We start from the raw sequence: 19079 nt of genomic DNA on the forward strand, positions 1-19079 counted from the left end.
ACGAGCTTTGCCCACGGAGACGGCGCCGTTCAGGCTCATCGCGTAGTTTGAACATGCAAAATGAGACCGTACCTGGAGGGACTGAAGTCCGCTTGCCGTAGCACCGGCTTTCGGGTTGGTTTTACGGCTGCGCCTCGAGAAAGTAGCTGCCGTCGTCCTAAATTATTTTTATCCCGCCGTCATTTTTAGAGGTGACTTTACGGCCCGCCATGTGAGGTCTTCAGGCGTGACGTGGCTACGTCTGCATCGCCCTAGGGCAGCGGTCACACGTCGGTGGCTGGCGCTCGGTTTTATCGGCAGCCCCGTCCGATTTTAGTTCCTGTAGACGCTTCGTTTTCCACGTCGACCGGCACGTTCCAGGCAGTCCTCCATCGCAAACATTCGAGTTGCACCCAACGTTCAGCCATTAACTTGTTTCGACTTTCTGACGTCAGTTTTGACTTGACAACACTTGATCTGACGTGACGCCAGGCCAGCCAACGAGTTCACCGCATTGCCCTGGAGAACCAAAACCAAAGTGTCCAAAACTTGCTTGGACACTTTATTTACCAAAGCAGACAAGACTCCAGAAAACCTGCAGCCACGACCAGCCAAGAGCCCTTCAAAAAGTTCAACCAAGAGCCCTTCAAAAAGTCCAGCAAAGTCACCTCAAAGAAGTCCTTCCGAATCAATATGATTGCTATCAACAATATAAATACATAAATGTAGCTGTATTACTCATCTATAATCAATTGAGTACAAAATTCTGGGTTATTTTTTGGTGAAAACAGGGTATTGGGCCTTCATTCAGGAACCAATCCCCCATTATAACAGTGTTCCTATGGGAAAATTGTTACAATATTTTGACTTAAGACGTGGTTTTCGGGAACCAGTTGTGTTGAAGTCCGAGGACTGCCTGTATTCATGGTGCCAATGAAAGTAGGAGGCTGCTGCGTAATGGTTTTCACCCTATCAAAGGTATACTGGACATCAAAGTCTCAACAGCGTTTCTGCCGGCTGTTCCAATAAACTACAGTCAATGGCTCATAAAAGCCAAGAGGTGTGCACATCTGCTAATTAGCATTAGTGCTAGTTTGCATTTTATGCTGAAGTTAAGACTGAGATGTGTAAACTTTTCCTCATGAAAAGCTGCAAGTAGAATTGTGCCCATTTGCATTGCATTACCAGCACCCGTGTGACATTTCCGTAAACTGGTCCAGCATTAGAAGAGAACCAGAACAGCACTGGCAGCCAGCATCAATTAGCTGTGTTTACTTGAAATTTAGCTCAAATTCTAATGGAAGAAATAGGTTTTACTTAACTCCAGAATATTTAATGAAATACAGTTATGTGTGAATGCTGCTCTAAAAGTAATGTGATCTAAACCCATAACTTTGTCACAACTGTACGCACCATTTTCCCACTGAGTAAATGCCAACAGGCTTCCAAAGGGAGCAAAGGTGACAAGGACTGACCACTTCTGAGGTGCCAAGTTTTCTCCACCTTCCTTCTTAATCCGTCGTGGTCTTCTTGCATACCATTGGAGATAGAAGAGTATCACTATCCAGCATCTGACAATCGACCCAAACTCTCATTCTCAAATTTTACCAGTTGACTGCCTTTCCTTTTCCAAGCACACATACCCTAAGACTCATAAAAACAGTAGCTTCTCCAGTGATAGCTCACTGTCCTTTACTGTATGTTACACATCAAACGTTTTTAGTGATTTGACTGATCAGCACCTTTTATAGTACAGTCTTCCTGTCGGTTTTATTCCAAGAAACTAATTTGACAGCAGAAATGGGATCAACTTTTGCCTAATTACATAAGTAGCTGTGAGCTCACGTAATACATCCTTTCAGCTTTAAGTGACCCGTGGAAATTTTAAATGCCATATTTCTGATTGATATTACTATGTCCTATCCATAGTGCATGGCAATACTCAAGAAAGCCAATCTGGTTCCATTGGAAAAAGGCAAACTAAGCCAAGCCAACTGCCTAATCTGGACAGAGAGAGACAAAACCTTAAAAGATATTTTGAATGAACAAACCTGCACTTTAGAAAAGCAAAATGATCCATCTGTAGGAGTAGATGTAACTGTACAGGATTAAGAGACCCAATTCGCTTTTGGTTTTCTGACTTGACAACTTGTTAGGGAAGCCCTAGCACAGTTTAAGACTTCAATGAAAGGCAGAATTACAAAACTCTATAGAGCTAAGATCCTATTTCACCCATCAGGCATCTAAGTGGACCTCAATGTATTAAATGCAATCCTATGTTCAAGTCCCCGACAAACAGTTAACATAAAAGGGAATGAATCCTCTTGCTGCTTTGTGTGGTTTAGTGATCAGGGTAAGCTGATGGCCTGTTACAAGGGTAGATGCATTAATGGTTTTTCAAGGATTGTGGGGTGAAGAGTATCATACTCGGGCCCCTAAATGGAATAGGGTTGGGCCCTAAATCACATTGGCAATGCTTTCTTCTCTCACAGTCCAAAGGCTGCCTCACCTATTTCACTATTCTCTTTGAGCAGAACTTTTTAAAGTTCACCAGATCGTCCATCTAGGAGACAGGACTAGCTGAATTCTATTCCACGCTCCCCTCTGTTGCATTATTTAAACCAGAGTTTCTCAACCCATGGGTCATGACCCAAAAGCGGGTCACAAGAATATATGAAAAGATCACAAACCACCTTTAAACAAATAAACAAACGGATCAACAAACTTTAAAAATGGATTCTCCTTTAAAAGGTGAAAAGTGTGGGGAAATGTGGCTTTTCCCATGAAGGCTATCAGAGTTCCAGCTTGCAAGGGGCTCCTTGGGGTGCCCCCTGCCCCACACACTGGGGCCTGGGCAGGAGACAGCGGGTCAGGAGTGAGAGGCACTGGGTCAGAACTGGCCATAGATGTTTACAAATGGGTCCTGGTACAAAAAAGGTTGAAAATCACTCATTTAAACCATTTCATTTCCCACTTTCAGTCCACTCCTCACCTGCAAAGCAGATATTTACTTGCTTTGGAAGAAATGTTAAAGGTCATTTACGATTAATAGTTTGACCTTTACAAATCAGTGCCAATGTTAATGCATCGGATCTCACAGGTTTCTTTTTTCCCTGCTTTCTTTCACACAAAGTATTCCAAGCCACTTGTGCCTTCTCTAACAGAGAAAATGCTTCTTGTTTTAAGTCCACCATTAATAAAACCCTGTCTTCCCTGTACAACATGCTGCAGGAGGATGCCTCACTCCGCATTTTGCCTTCAAGGTATGTTACACACCCGTAACAGGTCTTAGCTACATGAAGGAGCTACCCCATTCCCATGGTCAATGACTAGATGCTGCTGAAGCTGCAATTTGCTCTAGTGGAACTTACCCATCCGAGACCAAGGTGTGCACGAGTGTTACCAGCTGCAGCTTTCTTGGTTTATAACCAGTTTGTCCTGCACCAATAAACTATATTGGTGCTGGCCTGCAATCATCAGCCACAGGGCAGATTCCCAATGCGGATATGGCTAAAGGGACACAAGCCACAATCACCACAAAATACCAAAGTAAAGTACTTAAGAAAACTAGTGGCAGAACTGCAGACTTTCTTGCTGATGGCTGCATTGAAACTGCTTCATTTAGACCCTGGACCACAGATTTTTAATTCTCCAGCTCATTTAAGGAGCTAAAGTCCTGTAATAGCAGCGTATTTTTGGACAGACAAGGAGCAGTTCAGCGTTCACAGACCTGCAGTTTTCTTTACACATTTTCTTGACAGAAAGATTTTTTTCCCCCCCCGTTTCACACTTGTAAACTCATCTGCCATGAGAACTGTTAAGACAGGAAACCAGTAACTACCAAAGCAAGCTAGGACAACAAAAAAAACATTTTATTTCAGATTTGCTCAAATGCTTACAATACTGCTTTGGTTACTGATTGATACAGAAATAGCAGCAGCTTCTTCCCTTTTTATAGCAAAGTAATAGTACTATAACACACACACAGTCAGAATCGTGTATAAAAAAACCAAACAAACCCAAAAATAATTGAGAGACTCCATAAGGGCAAGTGGCTTAAAAACACAGCTCAGTTGTGATATACTTCACAGGTTGCTGAACTGCAGTCCGTGCTCATCATATATAAATTTTGCTGCAATAAGATTTTGGTTACTCAGTAGACCTTCAGTTTTTCTACTCTCATCAATGCTTCAACTATGCAACTAAAACTAAACATGCATTTGGTGTTGCATGGCTACAAGCAAGAGAGCAGTGTGTGTGTGTAGGGGGAGTGAGGGGCAGCTCATTATAATTATGCACAATGAAAATAGGCACTGATAATGTAAAAAAAAAAAAAAAACAGACAATATCTCATAGAGTCCTAAAATGAGCCCTCCAAAGGCCACCAGTAAAGGCAAAGTTAAATAGCAAAGCCCCAGGCTTTCTTACTCACTTTTGGATGATTAATTAAGACCTAAAGTCAAAGACTCCTTGGGAACCCTCTGAATTACAATTTTTAAACTCAGGGGTGTAGGTTGTAGCCATGTTGGTCTAAGGACATAGGTAGGCAAGCATCTCAAATGCTTCCTCAGCCTGACAAAGGGTTTTTAAACCCAAAAGCTTGCTAAGAAAATCTTTTCCAACTATATAGTTGGTCTAATAAAAGAGATCAGATTTACTCAAAGAACGTTGTCTGACGTTTTAAATTCTGCATTCATACTGTTTGCCACTAGACAGGAATGGTAAGGTTTGAGAAATTTGGGCTAAAAAGAAAAACAAAGCAGCAGCTTATCTCAGGTCTGACCGTCCTGAGCTTAGCCTGGGACTGTAGTTTACCAGTGCAGCTTGAAAGGCCATTAACTCGAATTAACCCCACTTGTCCTCTAAGTGTTATCTTGGTACTTCACAGATACTTAGGATATCACAGAACGGTGTGTTTGTACATCTGTAAGATCCCAGAATAAAAGGCTCTGTCCTGGGGAAATCTGTGTATTTTTAACCTTAAACTAAAGAATACCAGCCAGCACAAGGAGAGCACAAGCAGTTTCAAAGAGCTGTGTTTAAAAGGTGGTTGCCTCCTGGCAGCAGTTTGGATGGGCCTTTGAACCAGTTTATTTTATAGAGACACTAAAACAAGGTCACCAGACCTTTCTGCTTTAAAAGCAATGCCTTTTTGTTTTGAGTATCTTGTATGCCAGAGACACAGCTCTGGAGGAAAAAAAAAAGACACCAAGCCACATTTGCACGGTAAATCCACTCCGTCCCCACACACGTGGCTCAATTCATCTCTAAAGAAGAGATTTTCTTCTTCGCGCTGTGGCAGTTTTTGACATTTATTTAGTAAAATCCTGTTAATTTATATTGTCCTTACAGTTAGCAAGTACCTGGTTGCGTGTGTGGCTGGGGGGAAAACTCAAACCCCAAATTTTGCATTCTAATGTCATTTTTAAGACATTCTAAAGTCTTTTTAATGTCTTAAAAAGAGACCTTTGAGAATTTCCCCCCTTTCAGAACGTTGCTTATTGAAGGCTATTATGTATGCAGTAGTAAGAGCCATGGAAATCAAGGAGTCACGGTGGCTTATCAAGCTGCATATATCGTATCGTATCGTATCATGAAATCTATTTCTGCAGCAGCAGTACTAATATGCTATTAGCTCACTGGACTTGGACTCAGGAAACAGGTATTTAATTTCCTTGGTCACATCACTTCCCTCTCTGTGCTTCACTTTTTCTCACCTGTGAAACGGAATAATACTGACCTCCTTCCTAAAGTACCTGAATGAAATTAATGGGTGGAAAAGTGCCACGTAAATGCTAAATAAAAGACAGACCCTTAAAAAAACAAAGATGTCTAAAAACAGAAATAAGATTTGTGAAATCCTGCTAACGTTCATTTTAAGCCATTTTCTTTCTTTCCTTTTTTTTTTTTTTTTTTACAGTATATTATCTTTGACCTGTAAATTTAGACAGAACAAGTTCCACCGTGCAGTTTGCCCCTACCGTCTGCACAGTGCTCTTTCTTTTGCTTTACTGTGAACCCAAAACAGGGGAATGTTTAAGAACATTCAAAATGAATGAAAGGATTTTGCTATGCATTGTATTCTAATATATATAAATGTTACCCTTAAAAAGTAACAAAATGTTGGGCTTAATTTCTTAGTGCTCAGCACCTACACAGCATCTTTCAAAATTTTAAGTATTACAAATAGTGAGCAATTCCCTTCTCTGTTCTCCACCCTTGTCCCTACACAATCAGATAGGAAACCAGCTATGGAAGATAAAGTGAATTACCACAGACAAAAATCACTCTTATAGCTGGGAATGGATCATAGGTGTTTCTGGCTCTGTTCAAATCACACAGTAGTTTTTAATATTCTTCCTTCAAATATCCTTCTTGTTGTATCTGCCACAGAAAAATGCCAAGTGTTGCAGATTCATCTTGCCTGTGATAAATTTCCATTTCAATACATATACATATATATATATATATATATATATATATACACACATATACATATATATATACATATACACATATACACACACACTACTCTATATAAACCCAATTCTACTCGACTGAGTCATACTAAATCTCTCTCTCCTTTTTCTTTTTCAGATAATTGGCAAATACATTTTAAACTAAATCAGCCCTTTTTAGCCACAAAGTCATTCATTAACAATGAGTACACAGACCATGCAAGGAGAATAACAGGCATCAGAAAGGCAAACGAGAGTTTCTCCATCACTTCCTTCTGCCCTGCTAAGCCTGCTTCTGTGTTTTCCCTTGGATCACTAAAAGCAGCAGGTGGGCATTCAGATAGCCATATCACCACAACCGCCTAAGGCTTCACTCACCACTCCAGAATGGATGTGAAGAAGCAATTCATCGGCATTTGTAAAGTGGTTTAAGATTAGAGGGTGGAAGGTGATATAAAAGAGAGAAGTCTTATTGTCCTACAAAACAAGGCTGTTTACAACCTTTTCCTCATTCACTGCTGGACACCCCACGAAAGCAGCATCAGACCAGTACATTTAAAAACTGCATGTGCAGGTTAAAGACAAATGGATAGATGTGACAGACAAAAGGCAACTCTTGAGCTAGCTTGTAGTCTAGACAATTATTGAGCTAGTATGCAGTCCCTTTGTTCTGAGCACTGCAGTCCATGTACACACGTGAAAGTCCTGCTATAGAAATTCCCAAGTTCACAGCAATTCATTCTGAAATAAGGCAACGCAATATGTGCCGCTAACATAAGCACTTTGCGACTAGAAAGTCTCTTGCTGCATCCCAAGCACGATTGTCACAGATGATGAAAAGTCCTGGCATTTCCTATGTAGATAATTTAGAGGTACGCAGATCCAAAGCGTGAAATAAAAGAGGATTTACTGTAATGCCACACGGGGAATCCAGAGACACAGGCAAACTGCTTTCATAACAAAGACTGCTGTAATAGCGTTTCAAAGAAGGATGCGTCTCTGTTTAGTTGGAAAGTGCAGATACTAATAATTACTTCCTCCGCTCATATCCAGTCATGTTACAAGAGGAAGCAAAGAACTCTTACTTCAAAAGGTGTTAACCCGAGTCATGCAGCTGAACAGAACCACAGGACCGGACAGAGTTGATTTGTGGCAGAGCTTCTGGTTGCCAGTCAGCTAAAGAGAATTCTCCCCAGGTCACTGCGAGCAATGCTTTATTGAATATGAGCATGCACTGAACAGGAAATAATGGAGGACCACGTAAAAAAGCCAATGCTGAATAAAAAAGTGTATGGGGAAGGAAGAAGGATTCCCACTGGGTTTGAAGCAGACAGAGAAGAAAGTGCAACTAGCAACAAGCCCAACCAGGTGAGGAGGCATCCTTTAGATTAATATAATCCCCCTGGCCAGAAACAGAGGAGTCTCTATCACCTGTGGATGACGACATCATCTTTTCCACCAGAACCCTAGAAAACAACAAAAGATGATGTTATAAGGCAGCAATGGACCACGCAGCCGTAGTCAAATATGTGACCAGAAATATCATGCCATTACTGCGGGAGTTCAAGTCATAAGGCCATATAATCAGGAGACCCAACCTCACATCCCCATCACAGACAGTACCAGTGTTGGAGACTCACTGGCAGCATCGTAAGAGAAGTCAATGGCTGTATAAACCACAGAGACCAAAGGAGCCATCTAACTCTGGACGCAGGTCCCTTCCTGCTCAGGACTGAGGCACTCGCCAGGCTTTCATAGAGAAACCTGCATTTTCATGGCTTGACCACTATATTGGTCCCCAGTAGCGACAATCTTACGCCTGTTCAGAAACCATAATAAAAATTAAAAGGCCAAATTATCTGCTGACATAACTCCACTGAAGGAATGCCATGCCCTAACATCTAATTTCTTATATGATAGCACCTGTTCTCCTAATAAAGACCAGCAGATGAAAATATGCATTACACTGTTTTTAAAGAAGGTTATTTTCCAAAGCATGCCACATCTTAAATGAGGAGAAAAGAACTGCCAACCTTTGGACTGCAGTTTCCCTTTAGGAGATTTAAGAATACATTATTGCTGCTATCCGTTATCTGCTGATGGTGTAATTAGTATCCAATAAGACAGAGATATTGGGAAGAGAGGCGAGTTAACCCTCTTATGCATCACCAAAAGCAATTACACCTACCTCATAGACTCATTAATATTCTTGTTGTCCTTGACAGATGTTTCAATCCAGCCAGAGAAGCCATTCTCCTTGCTGAACCGATCTATCTCTTCCCTGGTCACTGCCCAGGGGGAAAGGTCACTCTGTAAAACAAGAGAGTCACTTCAATTTAACCTTTTGAATCTTAAACAAGAGGAGGGAGCTTTATTCTGCCATATTCATTTGCCTTTGTTCAGATAGCCCCCCACACAGACTACGATATAACAGGGATTTCTTAGAGCTGCTGGTACGCAGGGGTTTTTTTTGTAAAAGTTAATGCATTTATCTGGGTTGAGATACCCGTGACAAACTTAGGTGGTTTGGAGATCCTTCCAGAGTGGGAAAAGCAACAGTTCTCACTCATCCAAAACAGCAATTTCACTGATGTAGACAGGACTGTACCCATCACTGCTATTGCATTTACGCAAACAGAGAAGTACTATGTGCAGGTGCAGACTGTTTCCAGGGGTTTGCACTACATCCAGTTACACTGCTTTAGTTACACTGCTATACACACTTCCTTAGTGCAGATAGAGCTCAAGTTCTTTACAGTGCGCTGTCAAGAGCCAGCCCCCTCAAACAAGTCGCCAGGGAAAGTACATGCCTGTAAAACAAGCTGTTCCCTTTATCACCTCTTTAATGACTGGTTGTTGGCCAATTTCAAATTTTAGACTTCATCAGTCAAACTGTACAAGTCTCAAGCTGAACCTTAAACAGGTCCTTTGAGCCAATATTAGAAGAGAGAAGAGAAAGCTGTGTAGCGTGAAGGTATTACTGAAGGTAATTTTTAAACACAACAGAAATCATTAAAGCTGCAAATGATTTACACACTGAAACCGAGGGCACCTCTCCCACCAAATCCAAAGTAGCTGGAAAACCTCAGATTGGTCATGTACCAAAATACTCCTGCTTTAACTGACTGTCCTATTATACCAACTCTTCCTAAACTGATGCAAGACCTGTGTGGGCGGAAAAGCCTTGCAAGGCTTCTCTGACAATACAGCAGAAAGAAGATCCCCGAGACGGCCTCCTTGTTTGAGCGCTCTTCATTGCCAGTTCTCTACCAGCTGTCCTGAACTGGGCCCAACTGATGGGCCAAGATCCAGTGATCATTTAACAGCAAACAAGGCTCCAGTTTTGGACAATATTCAGTATTGACCTAACTCCTTTTACACAGGGATGAGATCAATGTTTGCTAAAGGAGCTTCTAACTGTTGTTTTTTTTTAAGCCAGGGTGATGATTTATAAATAAGTAGCCGTGTCACCATCCTAGACAGTTTTTAAGTTCAGTTTATAAATCATGCTAGCTTACATGAACAGCTAGTGCTAGGACACAGGTTAAATGCAACATAGTTCCATTCGCAATGAAAAGCCAAACCATATTTAGACTTTAGCCAGAACGGCTTATTTATTTATTTATTCATTCATTCATTTATTTATTAATGGATTTTGAGCTCACTTTGCAAACAATTTGAGCCCTTGGCAGAGATGCAATCTGAAAATCTGGCCACAAAAGGACAAGACAAACATCTCCAACCAATCTTTAGTGAAACGTTTTGCTGGCTCAAGATGCACAAGAAGAATCATCTAAACTAAAGGTGAAAGGAGCTCAAATATGACAGTCATGCGTGGCAGTATCAAATCCTGATATAGAGGGGCCCTGTGTTAGGTTGCAACCGGTCCATCTTCCTGTTAGCACAGTACTATTTGCTACAACACATTGTCTAGCATTTATCTAGGGCAAGGAGGAAAAAAAAATATAACTGCTTGTGCCAAACTCACCATTTTAAAGCTGCTACGAAACAAACCAATAGTGAGAAATGCTGCCAGGCGAGCCAGCTGCAAATCAAACCAGAAAAAGGATATCTTGCCAGGCAGAGGCCAATTCTGCAAGGAATCTCCGGCCAGACCGACTTACCTCTCTGGACCATTTCCACGTCACATAATTATCTAACACACTTGCAAACAGAAACAATCATGACTTGAGGGGGAGTGGTGGAGAACGGGGGACCGGATTTTGAGAATGCTCCTAGCAGGGCCTGACTTCTTCCTTCCCCCAAACTGTTCCTGGGACCAGTTTTTCTCAGAGGATCAAGCAATACTGCTTTTGTTCTAGGAGCAAACTCTGCCCCGGTTGCCTGGTTAGTCATGGGACGGCCAGGCCTCTCAAACAGATTCACTCCCCTCAGAGTTTTTCGTTCACATAAGAACCAAGGCCAATAGCGAACGCCCTGGTCCTGGCTCAGGAGGTCCTTGCCAATTCAGGGAAGGAAGATGTAACACAACGGACAAGGAAAGTACTAGCAAGGCTCCAAGGTACTCTGGCGAGGTTCAGCGGAGAAGGTCTCCTTCCCTACGTTAGATTAACCTCCCCACATCATCCTCCCCTCCCGGCGTAGGTATGCACAAAGCACATCGAGACTTGCTCACTTTATTGGCCAGCAGTAAGCAAGGCACGGGGCTCCCATTTGGCAAAGTGAGCTTGCTGTCCAAATCTTGCTTCCACTTCTGGCTGTTTTTGAACGTGCTGGTGTTGGTGACATCAAACATGATCACGCAAGCTGATGCCTCTCTGTAGTACAGCCGGGTCATGGATGTAAAGCGCTCCTGTCCTGGGGAAGAAGTAGAAAAGAGATAGTTCTTAAACCTAGTCTTTTTGGATTTGTCCACACTGGGGATTGGTCCCAGCTGCAGTCAGCTGAGGCCAGCCACCCACTTCAGCCAGGATGCCCTACAGCATCCTTCTGAAGAAGTGTCCTAGCACCACCCCCCCTTCAGAGATTAAGGGAAATTGAGATATGAATAGAAAAGCATCCTGCCCCAGGTGTCTCAGTAATGCACTGGGAAGCATGACAGCTCGAACATTTCAAATTCCCTCCCACGTGCTCAATCATACCTTCTCCCAGGCCTATTTTTCAAACCCGCTCCTACCACCATTGTCATTCCTGCAGAAGTTGAGGCTTTACCTCCCACACGGTGACACCCTGCGGACAGCAGCAGTTCTTGTAACTAAGCACGGCTGGGAGGAGGGCTCCGGTGGCACTTTCCTGATCAGTGTCGACAGGGATGCTTGTCCTCCCCACCCCACGTGGGTTAATACAACTGTGCTGCACAACACGTGGTATACACATAAACACAGCTCTCGGGAAAAGAAACGTGTCCACGCTCCTCAGAGAAACTCTGCTAGGAGACTGTATAAACCACAGCTGCTGCTAGTACAGTTGTAACCACAGAGTGAATAAGTTCTTTCTTAGGGCTTGGATCTGCTACCAAAACCATTTCAGTAGTGCCTCGGCTAGGTGTCGTTTGGCTGTGCCCGTGGAAAGAACGTGCAAAGGATGCAGCACTCGTTATTACCGAGTCACTTTTGCATGATTCCCCACAACAGTTAAGAATAAGAGCTTGATAACAGCTGCTCACAGCTGGGTGATACTTGCAAGTTAGGCATCACTATAGGTAAGGCTAAAAACAGACAAACCGTTTATCTGGGACTGGTTGTCCCAGGCTTTGACTCTATCAAAACAGGCATGGGACACGCAGCTCGAATGGCAATTAAAATAGCCCCAGATGTCCCAGGGAAAAGCGTTCTCTCAGTACTTCACAGGTACGCCGCGTGGGACAGTGGGCAGGTAGGATCCCTGAATACAATGCTCTGCCCCAAGGGGAAAAAAAAAATCAGTCTGTAACTTTACAGGCCTTTACAATAGTTAGCACAAATACTGTGTTAGCTCACCGCTCTTGGTTTCTTCTGCCTGCCTTTCACACTGTACATACAGCAAAGGGAGGATTGACTGTATCAGTGTCCCATACAGCACTGAGATCACTACGAGTTCTTCAACAGCAACGTAGCCAGCCATTAGCTCCATAAATCCTAAGCAGCTAGTTGGATTTTCTTCACAAGGACCACCGAACAGCCAATGTTGTGGTAGCCTGACATGGCACTGGGCCACCATTTAACTCAAAGGATTTACTCCTGATTGAGAACCAGGCATACGATTCTTATAACTACCAAACAGGTACAAGGATCCAAGAGGTAAAAGGCTCATATCCAGTTACAAGTCACTTTTTCCTCTCTTTATTTCTTTACAGCTATGGAAAGGGTGCTACATAGTGTATAACCAACACTGCTGTGGTCCTTACAGTCAAACCTTCAATTAAAGACTAAAATGGTCATTGCTAGCTAGCGATGGGCACTACCGAACACCACAATATTTATCCTCCAACCCAAAAAAAGATTGTTTGGGCTGATTTTTGTTTTCTCTTTTAGAAGAAGGCCTTTTCAAAGCACGGACAGCTATGAAGTTCTGTTGTCCCGTCGTTTGTGTGTCTGGGCTCACCTGCAATGTCCCAAAGCTGAAGTCGTATGATCTCAGACTCTGACCACTGCACCACCTTCAGAGCGAAATCCACTGGAAGGCCCCAAACAGAGAGAAAGTCTTATTAGAGATGATGCAAAACCACCACGTCTTCCCCCACCTCACTCTCTTTTGCATCTGTAGGTCAGGCTTCACGCTTGGGTGGCAAAGGCAAATTAAACTGGGTCGTGTATGAACACGACACGTCATTTCCTCTTTCTCTGTACACAAGCTTCCTCATTATCACATAGCAGTATACCACTATGCCTACAATAGTACTCCATGCCTACAATATCACGATCACTATGCCTACAATAGTACCCCATGGGAAATCTACTGGTCCAGCTCCACCCGGGTGGAGAACATCGACAAGGCTAAGAATATCACATAACATCTGATGAAACTGCTTACAAAAGCTTAGGCATCTCTGATTTAGTTAGTCTATAAGGTGCACATTTACCCTGCCTTCTGCCTGACCTCAGACTAACAGCTTATTTCCCCTCTCTCAGCACAGATTTAGCCATTACGAAAGAGGCAGCTGAGGTGAAGAGCCTCCAAAAGGGTACAGCATTAGGCAAGTTGTTTCCCCAAAGTCAACACCGCCTGCAACAGAACCAAAGGGCTTTCACCACACGCATCTGTGACAATCCCACAGAAAGCTTTCCGTTTCCAGAAAGAGACCCTGAGCCTCAAGGCTCTTTCTGGGGAGGAATGCTAGGCTTGAACTGTGGCTTGTCTAAGGAAAAAAAGAGAAAAGCCAAAGAGAGAAAAAACACCCCTCCCCAGCGTCTAACCTTGAGCAGAACAATGTAGACTAGAAGCAACAGGTAATCTTATCACAGAGGGAGCTTGAGAGCAACCCTGTCCTCCTCCCCACCCCTCTGGGTTTACTTTACAATTCAGTCAAGTGCTATTCAGAGTGCACATTTCATACCCTTAACCCACCGTTTAAAACAGCAGGCACAGCTAATCAGATCTTTTTGATAAGGGTCAAACACACACTCACACACACACACAATGGGAGCAGTTTAAAATAAGAGGTCAGTCCTTCCAATGGTGCCTCTCCTCGCTGCTTAGAGGTTTTTAATTCAGACACTCTGAGCAGAGCTAAAAGAAAAATGCCAATAAAAATATTTACCCAAAATAGCTTTTTTTAAAGTAAAATACATCACAGTATCAAAAATAAGCCCAGCCGTCTGTCAGTAGACAGCCTTGATTTTGCACAAATCCAAGAACCCTCCCAGAGTTAGCTTTTTTCATTTTTTTTTTGTCGGCGCCTGCCTTCACTTTGTGCTGCCTGGAACAATGTTTTATATTCTTTCAGGCACTTTCACCTTTCACCCCCCCAAACAAATCAGTTCTAACGAGTGCCTAGCGAGTTTAGACACATGCCCACATACATGACCTACATTTTTCGGAAGCGATGAGAATTCGATGCATCACAATCAGGAGGAAAGCTGGCCAGCGGAGCTATTATCTAAGTCAGCCGCTATGCAACTTTTTGAAGGGGAAATAAGGGCTGCAGCCCTCCTGCTGCTCGACTGATCAAAGTTCTGGATAAATGCACATTTTGCAGGGCAAATCCAGCCCCTTGTGCCCTATTACCCCAGCGGGGCACAAGCTCCCAGTTTTAAGAACTCTGACCTAGTTCTTCAGTCTGGATGCTCCCGCAGAAAGATTAAAGCTGAATGTGCAATGGAGTGGATGAAAAGCAACCCATGCTGGGCTCCATTGTGCACCACTCATAAACCATGTGAATTAAGTCTTGGTGTCTCCTGTACGTTGCAGGTTATTCATCTCTCATGGAGCTTACAGGCACTCTGCATGATGATTGATGCCTTCAAACACACCAATCCTCACAAAATACAACCCAGATCCTGCCTACATTCAGCCACGCTGCAGCAGGGGTGGTGCCCAGCTCCAAGATCAAGGCACAGCTCTACCTTCGGGATGCTCAAGTGCTTCAGGTGTTTAACCTGAAAGCTTGCAAAGAAGAAATTTTCCACCTATTTGAGTTGGTCTACTAAAAGATATCAGATTTACTCAAAGCCCCTTGTCGGCCTCAAGTATTTAACAACAGCCAATAAGGCAGCCAGCCTTTAATTCACACATAACTGGATATAAACGTTTGCTTCCTGGAACACATGCTTGTGTCATGTTTGCACTTTCATTTATTATAACAGGATTCAAAAACAAGCATCCCCATAACTTTCATCTTTCCTATCCCCCTTGGACTCATCCAAAGGATCTCCCCTGAAGAATGCAGGATGCGAGTTTTATTCTAACACGCTGCCCACGTTTAACCGAAGCAGGGCGACTACAAGGCATTCAAAAGAGAATTACCATAATTGACATCATCTTCTATCCTGGCCATAACCAGTATGATTTCTCTGCTGACAAGGATTTGTTTTTTCAAGCTACTTTGCTAGGAGGAACTAGAGAGCAAAGCCATGTCATGGGACTAGTACGCTAGTCACCAGGTCATCCAGCACAAGTGACTTTAGCACAGATGAGACCCAACAGTGGTATAAACTGGGCCAAGATTTGCTAGTGGGTTAGTTCACAGCCTTGTTTCTGCTAGGGCAGCGGTTTTAACAATATTCCTCTGTACAGCAAGCAACAAGACCATGCAAATTAGAGGCACGTTGAAAAGCAGCGGTCGGGCAGAGGGTTTTTGAATAAAAGTGTAGCTGGCACCATTGTGCTCTAGAGAGGAGCTGCCTTCCTGTCTTCACTGTTCAGTTTGTGACCATCTCAGGCCTCAGACTCAGAACTCATCAGGATGCCTCTCTGCACCAGTGTCTGCAGTCAGGATGCCTGGATACTTCCCTTCAGGTTAGAAAAAAATACTAACCCATTTGTCATCAGAGGCCTAATGAATAAGGAGTGTAAATTCATATGTAAAATAGTGATCCATATACTGTAGCATAGAATAATTATAGGCTGATAACTGCCTATGAAATCAGACTCTCCCCTGAAGAAGGGGAAAACTCTCTGCCTGAAGAAGGGTGTTTGTACCCAAAAGCCTGCAAAGAACCATGTTAATAAAAGGTATCACATTTACCCAAAGAACCTCGCCCTGCCTATGCCTTTACATCAAGAAGACTGCCTATGAAATAAGAGCCAGTTTCAAGACTGGATCACAATTTTGGGAGCCCCGCAACTACCACAGATCTGCTTTTCAGACCGTTTAAAACAAAAACCAAAAAAAATAAATAAATAAAAATTCAGACCCCTTGACAAGAGTGTCACATTAGTCACCTTTTAATCGAGGTGTGAAAAAATGCTTGCGAACATTTAGAACAAAAATAACACATCTTCTCACTTAGCACAGACTTGCAGGCTTTCTGGTGTGAAGCAAGTTTGCAACACCTGCCTCCGATTTCCTCTCCCTCCCCAGTATTACCAACTCCCCCTGATGCACCGGCCAAACTCCTTTCTCCCCCACCCATGAGTTCTTCATTACAAACTCCTGGCTGCTTTGTTATTAAAAGGGGAACTCTTACCTCTTTGAGGAAATAAGCTTTGTTAATAAACTGACTCATGCTTCAGGTGCTGTAATTACAGGTGTCCCAGGTATCCTCCCTGTGTCAAAACAGCCACCCCATGACCATGACACCTTTCAAATCCTGCATATCTCCTTCAGGCCAAAACCCCCCTCACGAGCTTTTTAGGCAGGCCCCAGGTTTTGGTTCTGGGTTTGTACAGCCCCCGGGACAAGGACTCCTGGGCCGTGTTTACAAGTCCCAGCCGCTCCGGGCACACAAACAGCAGCTGTACGGGGCAGAACGCGGCCCAACAAGTCACTTTTGGTAGGGAGACAAAGGAAGTCTTTGCAAGGGATGGGAAAACCACACGCAGCAGGCCTTTGAACCACAGACTGAGATAAAGAGCCCGCTATGAAAAGTTTAATAATACTCCCCAGCGGCATGGCACTTTCCATCTTCAAAGCGGCGCAGGAATGCTTTAATTTAGTAAATGACAAGGCGATCCCCAGAAAAGCAGAGGAGGAGGAAGAGAGGGAAATGAGCATCCTCGGCAGGAAAGAGAGGCAGTGGTGACAACAGCTTAGAAGAGAGCAGAGGAGGAAGGAGAAAGTTTCACCTCTGCAATCGCAGCTGCGGACGACGCAAACTTCAGCGCTCTCTCTGTCTCTACGTCTAGATCTACACGCACTGGGGTTAGTCTACCCGCTGCAAGCATCGCCCGGTGGAGCCAGGCCCCTGCAGGCAGTGGCGGTCCAGCACTCACCTCCCACCGTGGACTTGTAGTGCTTGTTGAAGCTGTCGTTGGCGTAGCGCTGCACCAGGGATGTCTTCCCCACCGTGACGTCGCCCACGATCAGCACCTTGAACATGCGGTCGTGGTGCCGCATGGCTCCCAGGGCCACTCGCGGACCCCGAATCCACCGCTCTAGCACCCTGCACCAGCCACAGGCAGAGCGCTCTAGCACCCTGCACCAGCCGCAGGCAGAGCGCTCTAGCACCCAGCACCAGCCGCAGGTAGAGCGCTCTAATGCCCCGGGACCAGCTTGCAGGCGCAGGTAGAGCGCTCTAGCGCCCCACGCCAGCTGAGCCCCGGCCGGCTCATGGCAATGGGCGAGCGGTGCTCCGCGCAGCGCCGGGCGTCCCAGCCACTGCGGCAGCGCCCGCCCCGCGTCACGTGAGCGAGGCAGGAGGGGCCGCCGGACTACAGCACCCAGCAGGCACCGCGCCGCGCCCCGGCGGGCGGGGAGGGGGCCGCGCGCGGGGGCTGATGGGTGCTGTAGTCCGTGTCACCCAGCCCATGTCACTCAGCCGCGCTGAGAGCCCCAGCGCAGCACCTGGGTGCCTTTGCTTTGTGCCTCAGTTTTCCCCCTCTGTAAAATGGGGACATATATATATATATATATATATATATATATATGTGCCAAGCTCCCCTCCCACATTTGCTGCTTTTGTAGTTGTGCAGCCCTGTTGGTCTAAGGATGTTGCACCCCAAAAACATCTTTCCCCTCACCCCGCCAACCACTCCAAAAGATATCACACGCACCCAAAGAAACTTGCGTGCTAGGCGCTGTTACTAAACGATGTCTCCGCCGCGGCCCGCGTCACAGTCACTTCTTCCCCTCCGCTGCGAGCAGGGATTTTGAGGTTTTGTGACCCGCCTGGCGCTTTAGAGCTGCATTTAGTCCGTCGCTGGTTTTTTGCAGGAGTCGCGCGTGAAAACCAAACGTCGTCGGCACCGTTTTGTCGCTGCCCCGCGTCTCCTCCCGCGTCGCGGCTACTCACAATCTTTTGCTGTTTTCTAATTTGGGGAGACGTGTCTTTCTCTTGACCGGACGCTAAAGCCGGAGCCGGCACAGCTGCGGAGGAAAAATAGGAAAGGCCTTACAGGATTGCAGACGAGCCGGCAAACACGACTGAACAGAAACGAATTTGATTTTCAAAACGAGAGCTCGTGATTTTTAAGCCAAACCTTATGATTTGTAAGGAAATAAAATGGGTCCCATTGGATTTAATAGTAAAAATCCTCTGGATTTTAAGAGGGGGGGATTGTACCCCTTATTTTTTTAACGTTTGGAGGAAGCAAGAGGGGCTCAAAAACTGATTCTGTCGGCTAAAATAACCTTCCAGAAACCTGCCCGCGGGTCTCAGGGGATAAAGAGACAGTGGCAGAAGCATTTGGCCTTTATCCCTGCTGGACTGTGTAGTAAGGCAGAAGGTACTTCTAATTCATAGGCCATTTGCAAAAGGAAGTTGGATCCCATGCCTCTTTCTGGTTCGTCTGCCCCACACCACCACCGTACCACGCACACGGGAAACAAAATGCAGGCTGACTTTTACACGCGTCTTGCTAAACATGTGTCCGGGTAACCAGAGACGTGAATTCGGGTATGACAGGTGTAGCAGGGACAGCCGTTCAGATAAGAACGGGTGACTGGGATTAAATGAAGTCTCTTTGGTTTCTGCGTGTCCTTGGTGCAGTGAGACGGCTCAAGTTTGCCTCGGGAAAACACAAGGTGACCCTTGCTCAAGTGAGCAGTCCCAAACCACATCCACATCAGATAATAAATAGTTCAGTGTTGAAAGAAAAAAAAAT

At 44.6% G+C, this 19079-nt stretch overlaps 1 protein-coding gene across 2 annotated transcripts; it reads right to left on the bottom strand.

Annotated features, from left to right (window-relative positions):
• Window positions 1-3830: 3830 nt before the first annotated feature.
• RAB29 (RAB29, member RAS oncogene family) lies at window positions 3831-18313 on the bottom strand. 2 transcript variants are annotated; one of them, XM_059717655.1, is made up of 5 exons: window positions 18030-18313; window positions 12981-13052; window positions 11074-11255; window positions 8626-8747; window positions 3831-7903 (listed from the first exon to the last, which is right to left on the bottom strand). In XM_059717655.1, exons 3-5 carry the CDS (start codon window positions 11233-11235, stop codon window positions 7786-7788), a joined length of 402 nt encoding a protein of 133 aa, XP_059573638.1. In that variant the 5' UTR covers window positions 11236-11255; window positions 12981-13052; window positions 18030-18313; the 3' UTR covers window positions 3831-7785. The 2 variants fall into 2 exon arrangements, with proteins under 2 accessions (XP_059573638.1, XP_006267871.1); XM_006267809.4 differs by lacking the exon at window positions 18030-18313 and adding an exon at window positions 17250-17639.
• Window positions 18314-19079: the final 766 nt, after the last annotated feature.

Source organism: Alligator mississippiensis, chromosome 14 (genome assembly GCF_030867095.1).
Source record: "Alligator mississippiensis isolate rAllMis1 chromosome 14, rAllMis1, whole genome shotgun sequence".
Classification (NCBI taxonomy): domain Eukaryota; kingdom Metazoa; phylum Chordata; order Crocodylia; family Alligatoridae; genus Alligator; species Alligator mississippiensis.

What these genes read in the sequence shown, in the direction of transcription:
- RAB29 (XM_006267809.4), bottom strand. Translation starts at nt 17,373, where the DNA reads ATGCGGCACCACGACCGCATGTTCAAGGTGCTGATCGTGGGCGACGTC. An exon ending in GCTTACTGCTGGCCAATAAA is followed by an intron (nt 8,748 to 11,073) that starts GTGAGCAAGTCT and finishes CTTGTTTTACAG; the next exon opens with AGTGACCTTTCCCCCTGGGC. An exon ending in AATATTAATGAGTCTATGAG is followed by an intron (nt 7,904 to 8,625) that starts GTAGGTGTAATT and finishes GTTGTTTTCTAG; the next exon opens with GGTTCTGGTGGAAAAGATGA.